General features: G+C 45.0%; 1 protein-coding gene across 1 annotated transcript in view; it reads right to left on the reverse strand.

Annotated features, from left to right (window-relative positions):
• LOC130294941 (antigen WC1.1-like) overlaps positions 1-23,199 on the reverse strand; it is a 79,076-nt gene that overhangs the window by 25,604 nt on the left and 30,273 nt on the right. Inside the window, exon 3 of the mRNA XM_056545097.1 lies at positions 10,618-10,923. Within this exon, the coding sequence (XP_056401072.1) occupies positions 10,618-10,923 (306 nt within the window). The remainder of the gene's footprint in view (positions 1-10,617; positions 10,924-23,199) is intronic.

The raw sequence follows: 23,199 nt of genomic DNA on the forward strand, positions 1-23,199 counted from the left end.
TGTTGAGGTATGGACTTCACAAGATCTCTTAATATGTACTGTTCGTGTTCAGCGAACTGGTCCCATAGAACTTGTATTTAATCAGAACTTGGACATTTTTTTCTTTGGCCTAACCAGGTAACATGGCACGAACACTATATGGTTCGCATAGGAATGCATAGCATTGGCGGCATTTAAGCACACAGAAAGTAGGTATTATGCCCAGAATACTTTGCAACTAGCAAGATAACATGAACTCATGTTAGCCCTAAGTGCTTGCATACAGCTCTCAGCCAATTAGGAGGCAGTATAGTGGTTGGTCAGAGGCACTAGAAAAGACCATGTATAGAGCTGTGGCTGCTATTTTAGGGGGAGGAGTTGAATAATTAACATTTTGGTAAGGGACAGTATGTGTTTTCAGAGCCTAGAAAAGCAGTACTGCCCTCCTTGTACAATGCAAAATAAAGCACTATAGCAGCTTCATTGTAGTGGGCGTGGGCTCCATTTGAAGTGGTGGACTGACATTAGCCAGCATACAGCAGAAGGTGGCGTATTGGCTACAGCTAGTGTACAGCAGGAGCTGATGGACTGGTGTTACTATTAGTATCTGGTGTGTAGCAGCGGGTGGCAGACTATACAGCAGGTGGTGGTGGACTGGCAAAAGGCAACATACAGCAAGAGGTAGTGTACTGGTGTTATTCGTGGTAGCCAACGAACATCAGGAGGTGGCAGACTGATGTTATTAGTAGGTATCAGCATACAGCAGCAGGTTGCGGACTTGCAATAGCCAGCGTACAGTAGGAGGTGACGGACTGGTTTTTCAAGTAGTATCCAATGTACAGCAGGAGGTGGACTGGTATTAGTCAGTGCACATTAGAAGGTGTCAGACTGGCATTAGCCAGCATACAACAGGAGGTGGCAGACCTGCATTAGCCACAGTACAGTAGGAGGTAGCGGACTGGTGTTACTAATAGGATCCAGTGTACAGCAGGAGTCGTGGTAGTAGTGTCTAATCAACAATATCTGACATAGGAGGTTTAAATTCCAAACTGCTACTGCTCCTGCTTCTCACAGGGTGCTGGCAGAGGAAGTGAAGTGTTGACTTAACTGAGAATCTGAGAGTTTGACTCTCCTGTAGTCATTTCTTTTCTTTAAGCTTGAATTAAGCTCCTCCTCCTCAAGGAGAACAACCATATTGTTGCCAGTCAGATAGTTACTCTCCACCATTCCTGCTTCTTCAAACATCACTGTTAGCATTTGCTCTAAAAAGAATATCAGTATCACTACTTACACTGTTCTCTTTGCTGACAAATCTTGTAGCCTCTCTGAAAGGCATGAGCATGCAATAGGTGTCTCTGATTAGCTGCCAATCCTTCAGATGAAAGTCATACTGGTTCCAAAAACTGTCTGTCTGCAGCATGAGGAATACTGTCACAGCTTTGTGCTGCTCATACAGGCAGTCCCACATGTGTACAGTTTAGTTAGCCCATGTTGGAACATCATAAATGAGGCAGTGTTGAGGTAGACCATTTTGGAGCTGTAGTTGATGGAAGGCATTTTTAAAAGCATACAAATGGTTAAACTAAATGCACAAGTTCTGAAGAAAAGTTTGATGACAAGATTAAGCACATGAGCCTAACAGGGAGAGTGTGTCATGCCACCTAAACAGGGCAACCGAGGCAGCAGATGTAACAGGGAAGCAGATGTAATAAAGCATGGCAGTGCTTGATTTTTCACCAATGAAAGTAGGGTGAGTAAGCTATGCTCTTGCGGTGATTCACGATGTCTGTGGAGGAGGACCCACATGAGGAGGAGGATAGGTGGGTGGTGTGAGCAATCAAATCACCTCAACCATGGAGGTGTCACTACTATTTCCTGGCCTCATTGGTATGGAGCCTCGTCCTGCAGGATGTTTTTGACCCAGTGCGCTGTATAAGACATGCATTGGTCCTAGCAATAACAACTACTTCTCATATCTACCATGGCATGCAGTGAATTGCATTGAGTAGCCCGCCCTCTCCTCCACATGATTGTGCAAAGTGGGGACAACTGTTTTGGAAAAATAATGGAGACTAGGTATGCGCCACCTAGGCTGGACACACCCCCATTAGTTGCCTGAAGGCCGTGGAGTCAACAAGTCGGTACGGCAGCTCTTGCGTCACCAACAACTTGGCCAGGTGTGAATTGAGGTGCACTAAAACAGGGTGACTCGGAGGATACTGTTGTCTGGATGACATAGATTTCCCAATCGATAACTGAGGGGATTGAGGAGGAGGAGGCAACATTAATGAGGACAAGACATTTGGAATGGATCTGGAGAAGCATCAGCAAAAGCAAGGTTTTTATCACATTATGGGGCATCTTGACTTTCTCACATGGTCTAGTGGTGACGCTCCATATGCCTTTGTAGAGATGTTGTTCCTACACTCAGACCCTGGCCACAGCTTACTTTCTGTTTGCAGACATGACATAGTGCCACATTGTCTGCATCTGGTAAGGTAGAAAAGAATTTCCACACAGTAGAATACCAGACAGGGTCTGCACCATCTCTCCTCCTTAGAATATTTATGACTCCTCCAGTCCAAAAAAGCCAGATTATCCACTGAAACCACATAAACTCTGCTCTTGGTCCGGTCGGCTCATTTTTGGCCCGTATGCGCTTTTTCCCCGCACCTAAAACGACCATTGTTTTAGGTCCAGTTGTAAAAGCGAATACGGGGCAAAAAATTCGCCGGTCGGCTCATTGAAATTAATTACATACGGGAGAGCATACGCAGGGATACGGGAGCGCAAGTTTTTAGCTCCCCCTGCCGTATGCGCTCCCGTATGGGGAGAAACGTAATGTGAACCCACCCTTACTTATTAGCCAGGCCATATCCACCGGCATTACAGTCACTGTGTTGTCATTGTCATCTTCTAGTGTTCCTCCTCCAAATATTTTGAGAGTTAAAAAAAAAAAAGCATTGCAGATTGAAGCCTGCTACTTACATACTTATAAGCAGGGACATTTCTAGGTCTCCAAAAGACCAGGGGCTAGAGCCCATAGCACAAGCCACATCCCTAACCCTGCCACCATCCACGCCCAGTCACACACAGCCTCCTCCTTCAATATACTCACTACTAACAGTGGGTAACTGTACAGTATGGTTTCCGCACTCCATACTCCTTACCTACATACTATTAGTGACCAAATCTGACCAAAACTGAGACTAATATTTCCAATAATACTAGTACAAAAAAAAAAAAGAATAGTCCACATCTCCAAACAAAAGGAAATACGTGCACAGGTGCACATTGCTAGTTTTGTGTGTTACCAGTAAGGGACAAATAATACCACCACACTATGATCACCACTTATCTTACTTCTGACTAATACTGCTATATTGTTATTAACCCCATAAGGACTCAGGGTTTTTCCGTTTTTGCACTTTCGTTTTTTCCTCCTTACCTTTTAAAAATCATAACCCTTTCAATTTTCCACCTAAAAATCCATATTATGGCTTATTTTTTGCGTCGCCAATTTTACTTTGCAGTGACATTAGTCATTTTACCCAAAAATGCACGGCAAAATGGAAAAAAAATCATTGTGCGACAAAATCGAAAAAAAACGCCATTTTGTAACTTTTGGGGGCTTCCGTTTCTACGCAGTGCATATTTCGGTAAAAATTACACCTTATCATTATTCTGTAGGTCCATACGGTTAAAATGATACCCTACTTATATAGGTTGGATATTGTCGTACTTTTGGAAAAAATCATAACTACATGCAGGAAAATTTATACGTTTAAAAATGTCATCTACTGACCCCTATAACTTTTTCTTTTTCCACTTAAAGGGCGGTATCAGGACTATTTTTTTGCGCCTTGATCTGAAGTATTTATTGGTATGATTTTAGTTTTGATCGGACTTTTTGATAACTTTTTATTCATTTTTTAATGGTATAAAAAGTGACCAAAATACGCTTTTTTGGACTTTGGAATTTTTTTGCGCGTACGCTATTGACCGTGCGGTTCAATTAATGATATATTTTTATAGTTCGGACATTTACGCACACGGCGATACCACATATGTTTATTTTTTATTTTTTTACACTGTTTTATTTTTTTTTATAGGAAAAGGGGGGTGATTCAAACTTTTATTAGGGAAGGGGTTAAATGACCTTTATTAACACTTTTTTTTAAAAAATTTTTGCAGTGTTATAGGTCCCATAGGGACCTATAACACTGCACACACTGATCTCTCATCCTGATCAAAGGCGTGTATTAACACGCCTGTGATCAGTGTTATCGGCGCTTGACTGCTCCTGCCTGGATCTCAGGCACGGAGCAGTCATTCGTCGATCGGACACCGAGGAGGCAGGTAAGGGCCCTCCCGGTGTCCGGTCAGCTGTTCGGGACGCCGCGATTTCACCGCGGCGGTCCAGAACAGCCCGACTGAGCAGCCGGGTCACTTTCACTTTCACTTTAGAAGCGGCGGTCAGCTTTGACCGCCGCTTCTAAAGGGTTAATACCGCACATCGCCGCGATCGGCGATGTGTGGTATTAGCCGCGGGTCCCGGCCGTTGATGAGCTCCGGGACCGACGCGATATGCTGCGGGATCGCGGCGCCATCCCGCTTCATATCGTGGGAGCCGGCGCAGGACGTAAATATACGTCCTGCGTCGTTAAGGGGTTAAACAAAATGCACTATACAAAAGACCAATATTCTCACATAAGTTCACCATATAGAGGTAGATAACAGCTGTACACAGATTCCTTATACCATATATGTGATTATATACAGGATCATATAGAGGTAGACACTAGCAATAAACAGGATACTGTATATACTCCATATACGTGATTATATACAGGACCATATAAAGGTAGATACCAGCACTACACAGGATATATACTTCATATAAGTGATTATATACAGACTATATAGAGGTAGATACCAGCACTACACAGGATACATACTCCATATAAGTGATTATATACAGGACCATATAGAGGTAGCTACTAGCTGTACACAGGTTCGGTATACCATATAAGTGATTATTTACAGGACTATACAGAGGTAGATATCAGCTGTACACAGGATCTGTGTAGCATATAAGTAATTACAGTTACATCTAGGGACTTACATGTGTAGTCTTTTCTGTCCTCTTTCCTTTTCTTCTCCATCTGGATTAGACCGCCGTGCCAACTTCCTCCAGCCCAAACATCATCTCTTGGGCACCTGCAGAACAAACATCTGAGACTCTGCATTTTTCCAGTGTTTTCCCCTCATCCACAAAGTCTCCCCATCTATAGGCCACAAACTGTAATAATGCCCCCCTCTGTGTCCATCTCAGTAAAAGTGCAGGTAGGTAGCGAGTTAGGTAGTTAGGTATGTAGTTAGGTAGCCAGGCTTATATTGTATAGCCCTATTATCCCCCCCCCCCCCAGTGATGCCACTGCTTAATGTTGTTTAAAAAAAATATCAAAAAGCATAAAAAGTATATATTGTTTGTGAGTTGAGAAAACACTTTGGGGGAGATTTATCATTGCATTTAGAGCTTTTTTAGGTGCACCTAAGCACTTTTTGCGACTTTAGTGGGTAGGCATGAAGTAGCAAACAACCTTACCTAAGCACATTTCAGTTTTCACTTTGCAATGGCCCCGAATTTATGAAATGCGAATGTCGCCTGTAGGCATAAAAAAGTTGCAGACCCTCCAAAAAGTTGCACGGCAAAGCCAGGTCAGATCTGACTTTCTCACAAAAAGTTGCAAAGGAAAGGAGAAATCCTACAAAATGGTGTACTAAAGTGATTTATTGTTTTTTGCATATGTGCGCCAAATTTATCAACCCCCTTGATAGTATAATGAAATATGTCACACATAAGCAAAGACAGAGCAAAAAAAATAAATGACTTCAAAACTCACTTTCCAAAGACAACAATGATAAATCTCCCGCATTGTCTAATTGTGGCTGATTTACCCATTCCAGTTTATGCCACACATGTACATATTTGGTAAAACATGATCCAAAAAAGAATGTTTCTTGAGGAGGTTAGAAAACATATTTGGGGAGATTTTCAAAAACTGTGCAGAGAAAAAGTTGACCAGTTGTCCACAGAAACCAATCAGATCACTCCTTTCATTTTGGAAAAGGCCTTTGAAAAATGAAAGAAGCAATCTGATTGGTTGCTTTGGACAACTGGTCAACTTTTTCTCGGCACACTGTTGCCATTATGTAATGGATTCTCAGTCATTTTAAGAGGAACACGAATCTGACACTGTGACATTGTGCCAGGTGTTAGTAGATTCCTCCTTCTCTACAGTTATGAGGCAACAGAAACCTTTCTCTGCTGTCCATCCCATAATCTCTTTTGTTTATGTCCCCTCCTAGTGGGGCCCCTAGTGGAGAGACAGTCAAATTTTGATGTGTGTTGTGGAAGTGGAGCAGGTGGAAGTGGAGTAAAATTGTGGTGGTGGGACTGGTGGTTGGCGTGGTGATAGTGTCAGTCATTAGGTGGATATAGTTTATCTGAATATTTGGGTCAGGATAACTTTGGACTATTATATTGTATGGCCTCCATGTTAAATTGTTCAGTAACAAACTCCATTTTGTGCAAAGGGATTTTCAGAATGCATTGAATCCATTCCTAGGTGACCCTAGCAGTGTTATACAGAGCTATAAGGCTGTGTTATACATGTGTTTTGAGGTTTATTTCATTGCTGGGTCAAAAATTTGCTCTTCTCTATGCTCACTTTTGCTTTGTTATTGTATCCAGTGGTTTATTTTACCATTACAAGGAATTTGTACATACCGTATATACTCGAGTATAAGCCGAGTTTTTGAGCACGATTTTTCGTGCTGAAAACACCCCCCTCGGCTTATACTCGAGTGAACTCCACACCCACAGTGGTCTTCAACCTGCGGACCTCCAGAGGTTTCAAAACTACAACTCCCAGCAAGCCCGGCCAGCCATCGGCTGTCCGGGCTTGCTGGGAGTTGTAGTTTTGAAACCTCCGGAGGTCCGCAGGTTGAAGACCACTGCGGCCTTCGACATCATCCAGCCCCCTCTCACCCCCTTTAGTTCTGTACAGTACTCGCCTCCGCTCGGCGCTGGTCCGGTGCTGCAGGACTGTCCGGTGAGGAGGTGGTCCGGTGGGATAGTGGTTCCGGGCTGCTATCTTCACTGGGGAGGCCTCTTCTAAGCGCTTCGGGCCCGGCCCCAGAATAGTCACGTTGCCTTGACGACGACGCAGAGGTACGTTCATTACCAACGTACTTCTGCGTCATCGTCAAGGCAACGCCTCTATTCTGGGCCTGAAGCGCGGAGAAGGAGCGCCCCTGGTGAAGATAGCAGCCCGGAACCACTATCCCACCGGACGACCTCCTCACCGGACAGCCCTGCAGCACCGGACCAGCGCCGAGCGGAGGCGAGTACTGTACAGAACTAAAGGGGGTGAGAGGGGGCTGGATGATGTCGAAGGCCGCAGTGGTCTTCAACCTGCGGACCTCCGGAGGTTTCAAAACTACAACTCCCAGCAAGCCCGGACAGCCGATGGCTGCCCGGGCTTGCTGGGAGTTGTAATTTTGAAACCTCTGGAGGTCCGCAGGTTGAAGACCACTGAGAGCGGATGATGACAAGAGGATGATGAAGGGGGGGTGTGGGATGATGACAAGGGGATGATGAAGGGGGGTGGGGATGATGACAAGGGGATGATGAAGGGGGGGTGTGGGATGATAAGGGGATGATGAAGGGGGGTGGGGATGATGAAGGGGGGTGGGGATGATGACAAGGGGATGATGAAGGGGGGGTGTGGGATGATGACAAGGGGATGATGACAAGGGGATGATGAAGGGGGTGTGTGGGATGATGACAAGGGGATGATGACAGGTGATGATGATGAGGGTCTGGATGATGACAGGGTGATGATGATGAGGATGTTAATGACGGGGGTCTGGATGATGACAGGGGGGGATGATATATTTCCCACCCTAGGCTTATACTCGAGTCAATAACTTTTCCTGGGATTTTGGGTTGAAATTAGGGGCCTCGGCTTATACTCGGGTCAGCTTACACTCGAGTATATACTGTACATATTTTTTTATATATATTTTTTGGTATCTTATAATTTATCTAATCATTTATACATCTATGTATTTTATAAAGTGTTCTGCACAGTATATTGCATGCATTTATGTATATACATATAATTTTGTATTATTAGTTTGTATATATGAACTCTTTTGTATTTATTTAATTGATATGTTTTGCACATCATGACTGTAGCTCTTTACTACACCATTGCACGTTGAGTAGTTAGTTCGACATTTCACCATTTCTCTGTGCATGTAGTATAGGTATACTTTAAATGCTGCTTTGATGTCAGTGTAGGCATTGTGCCTGGCACCTATGTGCAGCCATTACTGTGGTTCACATTCACATTGCGTGTACACCTGGTCGGAGTGTTTTGACACATGCACAGTTAGTCTCAGCTCATGGTGTACTTCTGGTTGCATCATTTGACATTCCTCTGGTTTCAATCATGCCATTATTCTCGGCCTCCTAACACCAGAATTACTCCTCTTTCCATCTGATAATGCTTCACAGGTACTTGCGCTGAGCCTATGTCTATTTGCTTTGTGTTTATAGCTCCTGCCCTTCATCATCCTTGTCCGCCTCTCTACACCAGGTGATGTTCCTTTCTTGGGACACAGGGTACATATAGAGCGAGTCATTACCATTCAGTATCCATCTCCACTTGGACAAAGCAATAAGGGAAATGTGTTGGGACAATGTACTGTACTGTAATATGCTGTGTACATTGGTTATGTAACTTTAATCCATGGTAATTGCAGGAATTTTCCGACACATCTTCAGAGCAATAATATCACGACTCATAGGCGGTAGTATACCTGTTATACTTGCCACGTCTGCATGGTGAAGCACTGCGTATTTTTTGTTACTGACACGTCTTCAGAGCAATAATATCCCTGGCAGGTGGTGGTAAGGAATCAAGGGATTTTGTTTGGGTTTTTGGCCCTTTAATGTTGGGGCCCCACAATAGGTTATGACTCTGAACTAATATGTTAGTATCAGTAATCCTACAGGTGCAGATACACCATTTACAGCCAGTCGAACAAACGAGACACGCGTGTTTGTACGCCCTGGGAACTCAAGGCAGGGGGTGGGGTTGTCATTACGTGGCTCCTGGTGTTTGATAATCATTTGGCCAATTTCGATTAAGGTCTGGTGTTCGGACGAGGTACGTGATAATTACTTTCGTGATTACTGCCAGGTTTTGTGGCCCCCTATAGGCCGTGCCCATGTTCATGGTTTTGGGTACACTTCTGTATGTTATTATTGTACTTGTTATTATTATTGTTATATTTAATAGTCATTGGTATTTATGATTGTTATTACTACATTCTTTCTTATTCATTGTTATATGATTGGTATTGTAGTTATTATGATCATTATCAATATTATTGTCATTATTATTATTATTATTATTGTTATTACCATTATCGTTGTTAGCATTACTATGTTTTGTTGTTATTTGTTAGTGTTGGGCAGCTGTACATGTTTGGAGCCCTGACCACAAATATTTATATTTGTAATATACATTGATTAACAAATATGTATATTTTTGTCCCTACAGCTATTGCCTGTGTGTCTCTGTGAGGAGTCCAAATACAGGAAGTGTGGGTGGACAAGCAGGGGTCTGTACACTGAGGAGAATCAGGGCTCTGTACACTGAGGACAAGTAGGGCTCTGTACACTGAGGACAAGCAGGGCTCTGTACACTGAGGACAAGCAGGGCTCTGTGCACTGAGGACAAGCAGGGCTCTGTGCACTGAGGAGAAGCAGGGCTCTGTACACTGAGAACAAGCAGGACTCTGTACACTGAGAACAAGCAGGACTCTGTGCAGTGAGGACAAGCAGGGCTCTTTACACTGAGAACTGAGGACAAGCAGGGCTCTGTACACTAAGGTCAAGCAGGGCTCTGTACACGGAGGACAAGCGGGGCTGTGTGCACTGAGGACAAGCAGGGATCTGTACACTAAGGACAAACAGGGCTCTGTACAGTGAGGAAAAGCAGGGCTCTTTGCACTGAGGAGAAGCAGGGCCCTGTACACTGAGGACAAGCAGGGCTCTGTACACTGAGGACAAGCAGGGCTCTGTGCACTGAGGACAAGCAGGGCTCTGTACACTGAGAACAAGCAGGGCTCTGTGCACTGAGGACAAGCAGGGCTCTGTGCACTGCGGACAAGCAGGGCTCTGTACACTGAGGAGAAGCAGGGATCTGTACACTGAGGACAAGAAGGGCTCTGTGCACTAAGGACAAGCAGGGCTCTGTACACTGAGGACAAGCAGGGCTCCTTGTACCGAGGACAAGCAGGGCTTCCCGCACTAAGGACAAGCAGGGCTCCCCGCACTAAGGACAAGCAGGGCTCCCCGTACTGAGGACAAGCAGGGCTCTGAACACTGAAGACAAGCAGGGCTCTGTGCAATAAGGACAAGCAGGGCTCTGTACACTGAGGACATGTAGGGCTCTGAAAAGATACAAAGATACACAGTTTTTGTTGACAATGGGTACACTTTAAAAGGGTGGGAAATGTCAATGGATTTAAATGTTACATATAAGAATTACCACATACCTCTACATTCAATCACAGGAGAATCATGTTTGGTGCAGCTTTCGTCTACTCCAGGATATCTTGCACAGTCATACAGCCTGGACTCATTACCAGTACAATGGATTTGCTCGGTCCATATTGGTCCAGGTCTTGAATAGCTCAGTAATGTCGGCACTGCTTCTCCACACTGAAGTTCTCTACAAAGTACATTGGCCACTCTTAGCTCTGGGTCAATCTCACAAACAGATCCCCAGGTATCAATATGACGTGTTTCTAAATGTCCTGAGCAAGAGTCAGGTCCATCAGCTAGACGATATTCTCTGTGACCTAAAGAATGATAAGCCAAAATTGACTGATATAAAAACCAAGAGTTGCTTTTTTAATATTAAAAGATAAATGGATTTGCAATTGTTTTTCCTGAAAAAATTTTCAATTTGAACTTTTAGATTCAAAGATTCAAGTCTTTGTTAGTTATACGTGACAACATGGTTGAAAATAATTTCGATAACAATTTAAATAATACAGTAGTGTTCAAAGCAATGTCAAAGAGATCTGTAATGGTCAATAGCAAGTGCTCCATTTTTAAAGTGGAAGTTTCTTGTACTTAGCTTAAAGGGGTACTCCGGCGCTAAGACATCTTATCCCCTATTGAAAGGATACGGGATAAGATGCCTGATCACGGGGATCCTGCCGCTGGGGACCCCCGTGATGTTCCATGTCACACCCCGCTAGAATCAGCATAGTGACTTATCGGCTCCTCCCCTGTGTGACAGCTGTCACGCCCCGTCTATAGACTTGCATTGAGAGGGCGGAGCGTGACGTCACACTGGGGCGGGGCCGTGACGTCACTATGCTCCGTCCCCGTGATCGCCAGTAATCAGACCCGGAGTGAGCACGCTCCGGGGGCTGATTCTAGCGGACTGCGATGTGGAAGATCACTGGGGTCCCCAGTGGCGGGATCCCCGTGATCAGGCATCTTATCCCCTATCCTTTGGATAGGGGATAAGATGTCTTAGCGCTGGAGTACCCCTTTAAAGGAGATATCCAGCCAAAAGTAGTAAAAAACTACTGCAGGAAGGGGCTGTGAGAGTGAGCATGGGGGGGGTGGGAGGGGGGACACTCAAACATGGCACACTGAAGCTATCAGCTCTCTGAGCCCGGGAGAAGGAATTATGAAGTGTTGTCTACGGTAGACACTAGTCATCAGTGTGATAAAATCTCCTGGACTTCCTGCCTGGAGAGAAACAGGGTATGTGCTTAGCAAAGATTACACTTTACATTGCAAATTCAAAGAACAACAATCTCCAGCAACCAGTACAGCAGCCATAGACACAGATAAAAGGCCAATATCTTTACCCACAGCGTTCATAATGCTGGGTACTTCTGCTGAGAGCAGACAGAGAGAGGCAGAAAGACAGACATAGGGACAGTTAGTGGTTAAAAAGATAGAGATACAGATTAGAAAGAGAGAGAAAGATAGGTATATACAGATTAGAAAGAGAAACCTTGGGTGTAAACAGAAGTCAATCCCCATCCAAGAAACCTATAGGGGCTCCTATACAGCAGATAAGGGGACATCCTTCTCACAGCCTCTGAAGGGCTCATCTTTTGCTACGACAAATCAAAAGCCTTTTTCAAGGCTCATACCTGCAAATACCTTAATTGAATAGTGTTCCTCAACCAGCTACAGTAGGCAGTGCTGTGATCTGTATCTAGCCTGTAGTTATGTTGCATTTAATATAGTTTCGCAAAAACCATCAGTATGCATTGTGCTGTAATCTCTGGCAGTCAAAAAGCATGTTGAAGTTATACATATCTAGCCTGTAGTGTTAATTCAGGTCTGTTGCACTTCAGAGTTCCTCAAATACCGTCAGTACTCATTGTGTTGTCGTCTCTGCAACGAAAAAAAAGGTTCAGAGAGTTGAAACTTAGATTTGACAAGTAGGTTGGGGAAAAATCACCCAAAAGGATAATAGTAACAGAAAAAAACATGTCTGGAAAAGGAGTTGGTGGACAGGGTAGAGGGCCGAAGACCCCCACCATATTCTTGTCCAGTAAGAATGTTCGTGGCAGTCCTAGTACAGGTAGCGGCAACAGCAGCCAGGTGTTATTTGGTAGTAGTGGCAGCTGTGTCAGCCATCCCAAGTTCTCACTGTTTGAGAGAGGTTATTTGGTTTCACAGGATGATCCGGCGTTACTGGAATATCTTTGTCATGCGACTTCTGAGGAGGAAGACTCTGACAATCTGACAACGAGCAACCGGTCTGTGGATTCCTTTGCGTTTACACTCACATGGGGAAGTGGAAAGGTCAATTCTAGACACTGTGCTTCCTCATCTATGGATTTGCCCCCCCCCCCTACTGCTATGCAGAAGGATTGGTCGAGGGGACAGGCAAGTTTTGGAGTGTGTTGGCAAGGTGGTGGAGGTCGAATTGGTGGTCGAGCACAGCACACGCGGGAGTTGTGGTGTTAGGCATGATGGGGAAACTGTAAGGCATCAAGGTGGCTATGCTGAGGGAGAGCAAGGAGCACAAAAGGTCCATGCAGAGAAGAGTGGTGTGGAGGATAAGGAGTTTGACATTGATGATGATGTGGTGTTGGACAGGACGTGGGAACCAGTTGGGCATGAGAAGATGTGTTCAGAGCTGGAGGGTAGTAGCAGTGGCATCGAAGAAAATTGTATCAGAGGTAGTGGAAGAAAACCTGTGAAACGTAACAGACGTAGGGCTGCTGGTCTGATAATCTCGGGTGACCGCGACGCTGATGCATGTTCGGGTTTTAATAAAAAATCATGTGTTGTAATTAAAGGGTGCTTGTTAACCCTTCCTGTTCGTGACGCCAAAAAGCTATGTGATAGCCCTGGGGATGTAGGGCATGGGGAGTGTAGCAGTGTGGTAATTAAAGGGTGCTTGTTAACCCTTGCTATTCTTGATGCTAGGGTGAGGGCTCCTCAATAACGCTTGTCCTACCGCCACCCTTCCCAAAAGCGATAGGGAGGTAGAGAAGAATAGATTGTCCACAACCAGAAAGTGTTCTGAAACAGTATTAACTTTTGCTGAAGGTTTTCTGCAAGCTTCAATAACATAACAGTCTCTAAGCATAGCAACGGCTTTCCTTGGAGATTGACAAAGGTTGGGACTTTAGCATTTAGAGTCTTTTAGTACTTTGCGTTGTTCCACTGGATTTAGGGGATTTAGTTGCGGTCCAGTAGTCACCCTAGCATTATCGGGGATTTAGATTTGAACTCACGGTTTTGGTTCAGCTGAGGCCGGCAGGTTTTTGAGGCCTAGTGTGTCTTTGAAAGTTGCGCAGAACCATCCTGATAGTCTGGCATCCATGAGAGCAGCAACCCAAGAGAGCGATAATTGGACACAGCTCCCTTATATGGGCAGGGGCTGGACTAGTGCTAATTGGTCCATACTGATGTCAATCACGATTACAAAGATTTGTGGGTAACACGTGACCCAAGGACCTCCAAAGGTCCTCCAACATACCATAGAGGTGACTAGCATGGTCACATGACCGAAGGTCCTGCGACGCTAAACAAGGTAAGTACTATACATTACTATAAAATATATATAATTATTAAATATATACATATATTATCATTAGAGATAGACTGGGGCTGTCCCACCTGAAGAACCCTACCTGAACGCAGTTACTCTGACTTTGGGGACCTCTACACTAGGTACGGTATGCAATATGGTACCGGGAGACAACAATTGCATCAGTTATCCATTGGGGAATACATGTCCTCCAGACAACAGTAGTGCGCCTCATTTCCTACCTGGCCAAGTTGTTGGTGGCACAGGCCCTCCCATACAGGGCCGGTGTTAGGGCGGGGCAAACCAGGCAATTGCCTAGGGCACCCATCCCCCAGGGGGCCCCCTGCCGGCTGCTCAGTAGGGGGGGGGCAACTGTTTTAAAGTGGCGTTGGCTTCTTGTTAAAGATTAGCAGCCATGGCGCGGCCACTTTAAAACGGTGACCAGCTCCGGGCCCTGTTCCCGGGACACAAGGATGCCCCGTTTACCTCACAGCGGTCCCGTGTTAACCTTAAAAATGCTGGGGCCACTGGGAGGAAGCGCAACAGTACAGCGGAGTTGGAGCACTGAGGAGGATGCGCGGGTATGGTAAGTGACCTGCGGTCATCTTCAGTGTTCCGACCGCCGCTCCCCGGATCTACTGCTATGGCCCATAGGCCATAGCAGTAGATCGTGACCCCGGAGCGGAGGTCGGAATACTCAAGTGGGGCAGTAAATAGGCATACAGCCTCCAGCCATACACTGTATATGGCTGAAGGCTGTATGTCTGTGGGGGAACATACTGCACCTAATGTGGGGGACTACTTTATACTGCACCTAATGTGGGGGAAACTACTATATACTGCACCTAATGTGGGGGGGGAGACTACTGTATACTGCACCTAATGTGGGGGGAACTACTATATACTGCACCTAATGTGGGGGGAACTACTGTATACTGCACCTAATGTGGGGGGAACTACTGTATACTGCACCTAATGTGGGGGAACTACTGTATACTGCACCTAATGTGGGGGAACTACTGTATACTGCACCTAATGTGGGGGGAACTACTGTATACTCCACCTAATGTGGGGGGAACTACTGTATACTGCACCTAATGTGGGGGGAAGTACTGCACCTAATGTGGGGGGAACTACTGCACCTAATGTGGGGGGAACTACTGCACCTAATGTGGGAGACTATACTGCACCTAATGTGGAGGACTACTGTATACTGCACCTAATGTGGGGGACTATACTGCACCTAATGTGAGGGACTATACTGCACCTAATGTGGGGGACTATACTGCACCTAATGTGGGGGACTATACTGCACCTAATGTGAGGGACTATACTGCACCTAATGTGGGGGACTATACTGCACCTAATGTGGGGGACTATACTGCACCTAATGTGGGGGACTATACTGCACCTAATGTGGAGAACTACTGTATACCGCACCTAATGTGGGGGACTATTCTGCACCTAATGTGGGGAACTACTGTATACTGCACCTAATGTGGGGAACTATACTGCAACTAATGTGGGGAACTATACTGCACCTAATGTGGGGAACTATACTGCACCTAATGTGGGGGACTATACTGCACCTAATGTGGGGGACTATACTGCACCTAATGTGGGGGACTATACTGCACCTAATGTGGGGGACTATACTGCACCTAATGTGGGGGACTATGCTTCACCTAATGTGGGGGACTATACTGCACCTAATGTGGAGAACTTTACTGCACCTAATGTGGGGGACTACACTGCGCCTAATGTGGAGAACTATACTGCACGTAATGTGGGGGAACTATACTGCACCTAATGTGGAGAACTATACTGCACGTAATGTGGGGGACTACTGTATACCGCACCTAATGTGGGGGACTATACCGTACCTAATGTGGGGGAACTATACTGCACCTAATGTGGGGGGAACCATACAAAAATATAAAATTGTACTCTTCTGATCCCTATAACTCTTATTTTTCTGCATATGGGGATGTGAGGGTCATTTTTTGCGCTGTGATTTGTAGTTTTTATCGGTACCATTTTTGTTTTGATGGGACTTTTCAATAGCTTTTTAGATATTTTTTATAGTATTTGAAATGACCAAAAATGTTCAAATCTGGTTAGTGCACTACTACGACTTTTGAGGCCCCACTTTTGATTTTGCCTAGGGCCACACTACGCCTAAAACCGGCCCTGCTCCCATACCATCTTCTGGACTCCTTAGCCTTCAGGCAATACATAGTCACCATTATTTTGCAAAGAAAGCCATCCCCACTTTGCATAATTATGTGGTGGAAAGGGTGGGCCACTCCATGAACTTGTCCATGTGCAGAACAGTGCATGCCACTGTTGATACGTGGAGTAGTAGCTACAGCCAGGGGCATTACGTCTTTTATGGCCCACTGGGTCAACATCCAGCAGAATGAAGCTCCACCGCAAACAGGCCAGGAAAATGTTGTCACACCTTCCTGGGTTGTGCCGATCGGGTTCAACTGCTGACGACCCCCGCCTATCCTCCTCTTCCTTCTCCACGGACATCTTGCACCCCACAGGGAAGAGCTTAGCTGCAAGTGCTGCCATGCTTTGTAACACCTGCTGAGCCTGGGCAAGAAAGGCCACACTGCGGATGAGCTGCTAATGGTACAAACATCGTCAAAGCGCTGTGTCCAGGTGACCTGACACACTCTCCCTGTTTTGCACTCGTGCTAAACCTTGGGGTCAAACGTTTCTTGACAACTTGTCCATGTATCTACTTGCAGGAAAATTTGCGTCCGGTTTAGACATTCGTATGCTTTTAAACATGACCTGCTTCACCTACAGGGCCTAAAACGGTCTTTCCCAACACCACCTTATTTGCGACGTTCCAACACGGTAGAACTCCACCTTACACATGTTAGACCGCCTCTACCAGCAGCACAAAGTGGTGACCGACGATTTCTGAAGCCAGTCGGATTTACAGCTCAGGGATTGGCAGCTAAACATGGACACTTGTCATTTGCTCATGCCTTCTGAAGAGGCTACAAGATATGTCAGCAAGGAAAACAGTGACATTAGCGATGTGATGCCTCTGATATTCTTTTTGGAGCAGATGCTGATGGCAATGATGGTAGAAAGTGGGATGGAAGAAACGTAACATCTTGATGGCAGCAGTACAGTACAGCATTAATGAATGCATTTGTTGTTTTATGAATGTATTCGTTAATCTGATGTTCGTATTATCATGGTTATTCAGACCTGTCCCAAATATGTTTTTGTGCGTTCGGATCAATCCAAACGCCCAAAAACGGTAAAATTCATATAAATAAGCATTCGTGCCGAAACTAATTGTACATGTCTAGTGGCTGCACATGTGATATCTGATATATATGAAGCGACTGCACATGTGATATCTGATATATATGAAGCGGCTGCACATGTGATATCTGATACATATACCGTATTTATCGGCGTATAACACGCATTTTTTATGTAAAAATTTTTTGCCTAAAGTCTACGTGCGTGTTATACGCCGAAAGACTATTTGTGACCACGCAAAAGCCGCTGCAGTTCAATGATTTAAAGCGGGCGCTTTAAATCATTGAACTGCAGCAGCTTCTGCCCGGCCAGAGTCCGTCTGCCACTGCCCGATTCCCTCCCCATCCCCGGTTTTATAGTTATATGTCCTGCTGCCGCCACTGCCCGATTCCCTCCCCGTCCCCGGTTTTATAGTTAAATATCCCGCCGCCGCCACTGCCCATATCCTGCCCCGTACCCGGTTTTATAGTTAAATATCCCGCCGCCGCCACTGACCAATTCCCTCCCCGTCCCCGGTTTTATAGTTACATGTGCCCTGGGGACTGCGGTCCTTCATGCTCCTGCGGTCTCCTGATCTGTCACTGTGTGCTGCGTAATGACGAGTGACGTGCTTGTGGTGTCCCGGTACCGTATTTCATACTGTACCTTTGTGACTCATCGTGGCAAAACAAAAGAAAAAAATGTGGTGAGATTTCAAAAATGTCTAGACAGCTTGAGAGTAAATGTATAGAAAGCTGTATATAAATGTCTAGTGAGCTTTATCAATATCTAAAGAACTACATAAATGTCTAGTTAGCCTCATAAATGTTATAGAGAGCTATAAAAATGTCTAAGGAGCTAGAAACTAAAGGTTAGATAGCTTCCAAATGTATAGTAAGCTTCCAAATGTCTAGATAGCTTCCAAATGTCTAGATAGCTTCCAAATTGTCTAGTCAAGATGCTAGTCAGAGTAACAAGAAAGTACAAAGATGTTTAATGTTTACTCAGATTTTGTCAGGATGTATAGAATGTATTAACAATCCTGTCCTAGTCTTAGTTCCTCTGCCTTAGGGAACAGGCGTCGGGGTCGACCTGTTTTAAGTAAGGGGGTTTGTGGTGTCCCGGTACCGTATTTCATACTGTACCTTTGTAGAGGTCCCCATAGTCAGAGTCCCTAGGAACGTCAGGGTCCCTCTTCTTTAGTTATCCCCTCATCACCCCTTAGTTAGTTCATATTTGTATAGACATTCACATAAAAATAAATGTAAATATGTATATATTCAATTACCTACCTGTTCAGCGTAGCAGGACCTGCGGGTCATGTGATTAGGTTCAGAACTCTATGGTTTTGCTAAAGGACCATTGGTGATTTTGGTCACGTGTTCACCCACAATGCAATGTAACGATGAGTGACAGTTGTTATGGACCAGTCCAAAATGGCCAGCCCCTGCCCATATAAGGGAGCTCTTGGGTTGCTGATTCTGGATGAAGTAGGACCTCCGCAGCTTGTACACTGACGCTAGCTTTGAAGGTCTGGGGGCGGTCTTGTTTCAGGTGCAGGATGGCAAGGAGATGGTGATCGCTTATACCAGTCGGCATCTTCGAGGTGCTGAGAAGAATGATGCTAACTATAACTCCTTCAAGCTGGAGCTCCTGGCCCTGGTCTGGGCTATTACTGAGAAGTTTAAAGATTATCTGGCTGCTACTCCCTTCATGGTCTACACTGACAACAACCCCTTGGCCCATTTGAATACTGCTAAGTTGGCAGCTCTTGAACAGCGGTGGGCCTCTCGGTTGGCCAACTATGATTTCAACATTATGTACTGCAGTGGAAAAACAAATGTTAATGCGGATGTACTTTCTCGCATGGCCCTAGGAGAAGCACCTCCGACTGAAGATGTGGGGGAAGATGTAGAAATGCCTCCCTACCAAAGGTTCGTGAGCCAGAATGCTCTAACTGCTCCGGCTGGTGATGGACCTGAAGCTCCCAAAGTCTCTGAAGATCTGTCCACCTGGAAAACACTTCAGGACGAAAGCAGAGTTATCAAGGACCTCCTCGACGATTGCCTCCACAAGAAAGTGCCTACTCGGGTGCGCAAGGCCCATGGAGACTTCGAATTGAAGCGGCTGTGGTGGCTGTTCCTACACAAGGGGTTGGTCTACAGGAATTCCCTGGACCCGGTCTCAGGAGATCGCATACACCAGATTGTGGTCCCCAGGAGGGATGCAGCCATGGTTCTGAATGCCTATCATGATCAGTCCGGACACTTCGGGGTCTATAAGACAGAGATCACCGTCAGACAGAGATTCTACTGGATTGGGATGCAGGGAGACATCGAGAAATGGTGTGCCGAGTGCTCCGTGTGCAATGTGACAAAGAACCCCCGGAGGGACGCAAGAGCCCCTTTGCATCCCATCTGTACAGAAAGGCTGAATCAAATTGTTGCCTTGGACCATGTGAAGCTGGCCCCCACTCGATCTGGCTATTGTCATGCACTAACAATGGTGGATCATTATTCCAAGTGGGTGGTCATGGTCCCCGTTAAGGATCTTACCGCCAAGACAGTCCTCACGGATCGGGGAACTGCCCTTGAAGCCCAGTTGTTCAAGGAGCTTTGCCGGTTGCATGATTGCACGAAGCTCCGGACAACAGCTTACCACCCTCAAGGAAATGGGCTCTGCGAGAGGATCAATCAAGTGTTCATCCAAATGCTCAGAGCAGCCTCTGTCTCGAAGCACGAAGAGTGGCCTAGGCTGTTGTCTGAACTCCTGGAAATTTACAACAACACTGTGCACTGCTCTACGGGGTATACGCCTTTTTTCTTGATGATGGGCCGACACAGCCAATTGCCAAAGGATCGAACCTTCGGGTTACAGGCACCCTTCAACAATTCTCCTCAGGCTTCTCAAGGTTGGGTGTCAGAGCACCGACGAAGAATTGAAGAAGCCAAGGACATCGTTGAGAAGATGAGTGAAGTTCATGAACGCCAGCAGAAGGATTATAATCGACATGCTTCGGCTCAGCCTTTGAAGCTTGGAGATAAAGTGTGGCTCAGAAAATTTCCTAGGACCCATAAATTGGACTCGTTGTGGGAAACGGAACCATACACTATAACTGCAGTTCCTTATCCCAAAACGGATGTGTACAAGATACAGAAAGATGGGTTCGAGCCACAGGTGGTCAACAGAGATAGGATAAAGGCGTGCCTGAAAGAAGATATGCTTGGACCATCTCCTTCTACTCCTCCTGATACGTCTACACCACCTCTAACAAGGCCAGTGAGAGAATATGTGCCGGGGGGAGGAATTCATCCCACTATGGACGTTCCTTTGTTCCCATCTCAGCAGCCTACCATGTATTGGGGTATACAGTTTCCAGCTCCATCCAGCCAGCCCCTGCTGGTCGCTCCGCCCATAGAGTTGTCAGTAGATGGTCCACCTAACCAGTTGTAAAAAGATGTTGCTCCCTGTCAACCACCATTGGTTGCTTCACCGGTCATCGTTCCTACTCCTGTGATCGCTCCAGATCTTGATGCCCCTACTCCACCTGCCTTCAGGGAACCCTCCAGTCCAACCGAAGTTATGGGTTCTGTCCCCAGCTCTCCAGCTGGTCCCTCAGGGACTGAAGCTCTTGAAGAATCCTCAAGTGAAGGAACTCCTGATGACTCGGAGGTGGTGTTGCGACGGTCTCAAAGGACTACACAGGGCAAACTACCCATCAGGTACCAAGAATCACATTTAGTACTTGCACACATAGTACCTTTGATAACTCACTTCAATGCTCTACCAATCACTTTTCAGTACTCTAGCTTACCCACTTAACCTCTTAAGGACCCAGGACGAATGGGTACGTCCTTGGTCACAGTCCTGCGATATAACGCGGCGTCACACGTTGACCCCGCATCATATCGCGGTGGGCCCGGCGTCATAGTGAAGACGGGACCCGCCTCTAATAGCGCGCGGCACTGATCGCAGTGCCGCACGCTATTAACCCTTTAGTCGTGCGCTCAAAACTGAGCCGCGCGGCTAAAAACAAAAGTGAAAGTTGCCGGTTAGCTCAGGGAGCTGATCAGGATCGCCGCGGTATAATCACGGCATCCCGAACAGCTGCAGCACAGGAGGAAGGTCTCTTACCTTCCTTCCTGCAGTCCGATCGCTGATTGAATGCTTCAAGCCTGAGATCCAGGCTTGAGAATTCAATCGCCGAAAACACTGATTGATCCATTCCTATGGAGATGGATCAATCAGTGTAAAAGATCAGTACATGCAATGTTATAGCTCCCTATAGGAGCTATAATATTGCATAAGAAAAGTGTAAAAAAAATCATTAACCCTTTCAATTATCCCTTCCCCTAATAAAAGTTTGAATCAACCGGCATTTCCAAGAATAAAAAAAAACACAGTCTAAATAATAATAAAAATAAACATATGTGGTATCGCCGCGTGCAGAAATGTCCAAATTATAAAAATATACCGCTTTTTAAACCGCACGTTCAATGGCGTACGCGCAAAAAAAAATCCAAAGTCCAAAATAGCGCATTTTTTTATCACTTTTTATACCACAAAAAAGTGAATAAAAAGTGATTAAAAAGTCAATCAGAACAAAAATGGTACTGCTAAAAACTTCAGATCATGGCACAAATATGAGCCCTCATAGCACCCTGAACACAGAAAAATAAAAAAGTTATAGGGGTCAGAAGATGACCATTTTAAACATATACATTTTCCTGCATGTATTCATGATTTTTTTCTGAAGTGATACAAAATCAAACCTCTACAAGTAGGGTATCATTTTAACCATATGGACCTACATAATAAAGATAAGGTATCATTTTTGCCAAATAATGTACTGCGTAAAAACGGAAGCCCCCAAAACTTACAAAATAGTGTTTTTTCATTGATTTTATCGCACATTGATTTTTTTTCCCGTTTCACCGTAGATTTTTGGGTAAAATGACTAATGTCATTACAAATTAGAATTAGTGACGCAAAAAATAAGCCATCATATTGAATTTTAGGTGAAAATTTTAAAGAGTTATGATTTTTTAAAGTTAAGGAGGAAAAATTGAAAATGAAAAAACGGAAAAAGCCCGGGTCCTTAAGGGGTTAAATGTACTACTTCAAAATTTTCTAGTACATAAATCAAAGCAAATATCTTACTTAAAGAAAACACTTAGGAATTCTAGCATATTGATACCCAATTCCTGCCACTTTTAGGTTCACTTCTTCTTTCCTTCATTCATTGCGTGTGTGAGATGCTCTGCCTGGCCAGTAGGTGCTCTTGCAAATATAGAAATAAACACGTAATTCTAAGAATAACCTAGTAAGTGGTTTTGAAAGTGCTCTAGGGATAAGTATAGTGTAGTCGATAGACCCTAGCAGCCACCCTTACTGTGACCTAGCTTAGGGCTAGCCAGTATACTTTTCGTGTACTAACTAACAGGTAACTTATTGTTGGCAAATAGAATGTGTGAGATAATACAAATGCCTAGTCAGCTTGAAGCTAACTTTATAGAGAGCTGTACTAATGTCTAGTTAGCCTTATGTATAAAAGTATGTGCTAATGTTCAGTTTAGCCTCATGAAAAATGTATAGAGAGCTAATAAAGTGTCTTAGGAGCTAGCAACTACATGTCAGATAGCTGCCTAATTGTCTAGTAAGCTTCAAATGTACAATAAGCATTAAATGTCTAGATAGCATTATATGTCCAGATAAATTTCTAATTGTCTAATCCAGATACTAGAGGTATCAAAATAATGTAAATGTGATTAGTCGATTTAGGATGTAA

Source organism: Hyla sarda, chromosome 11 (assembly GCF_029499605.1).
Source record: "Hyla sarda isolate aHylSar1 chromosome 11, aHylSar1.hap1, whole genome shotgun sequence".
NCBI lineage: Eukaryota > Metazoa > Chordata > Amphibia > Anura > Hylidae > Hyla > Hyla sarda.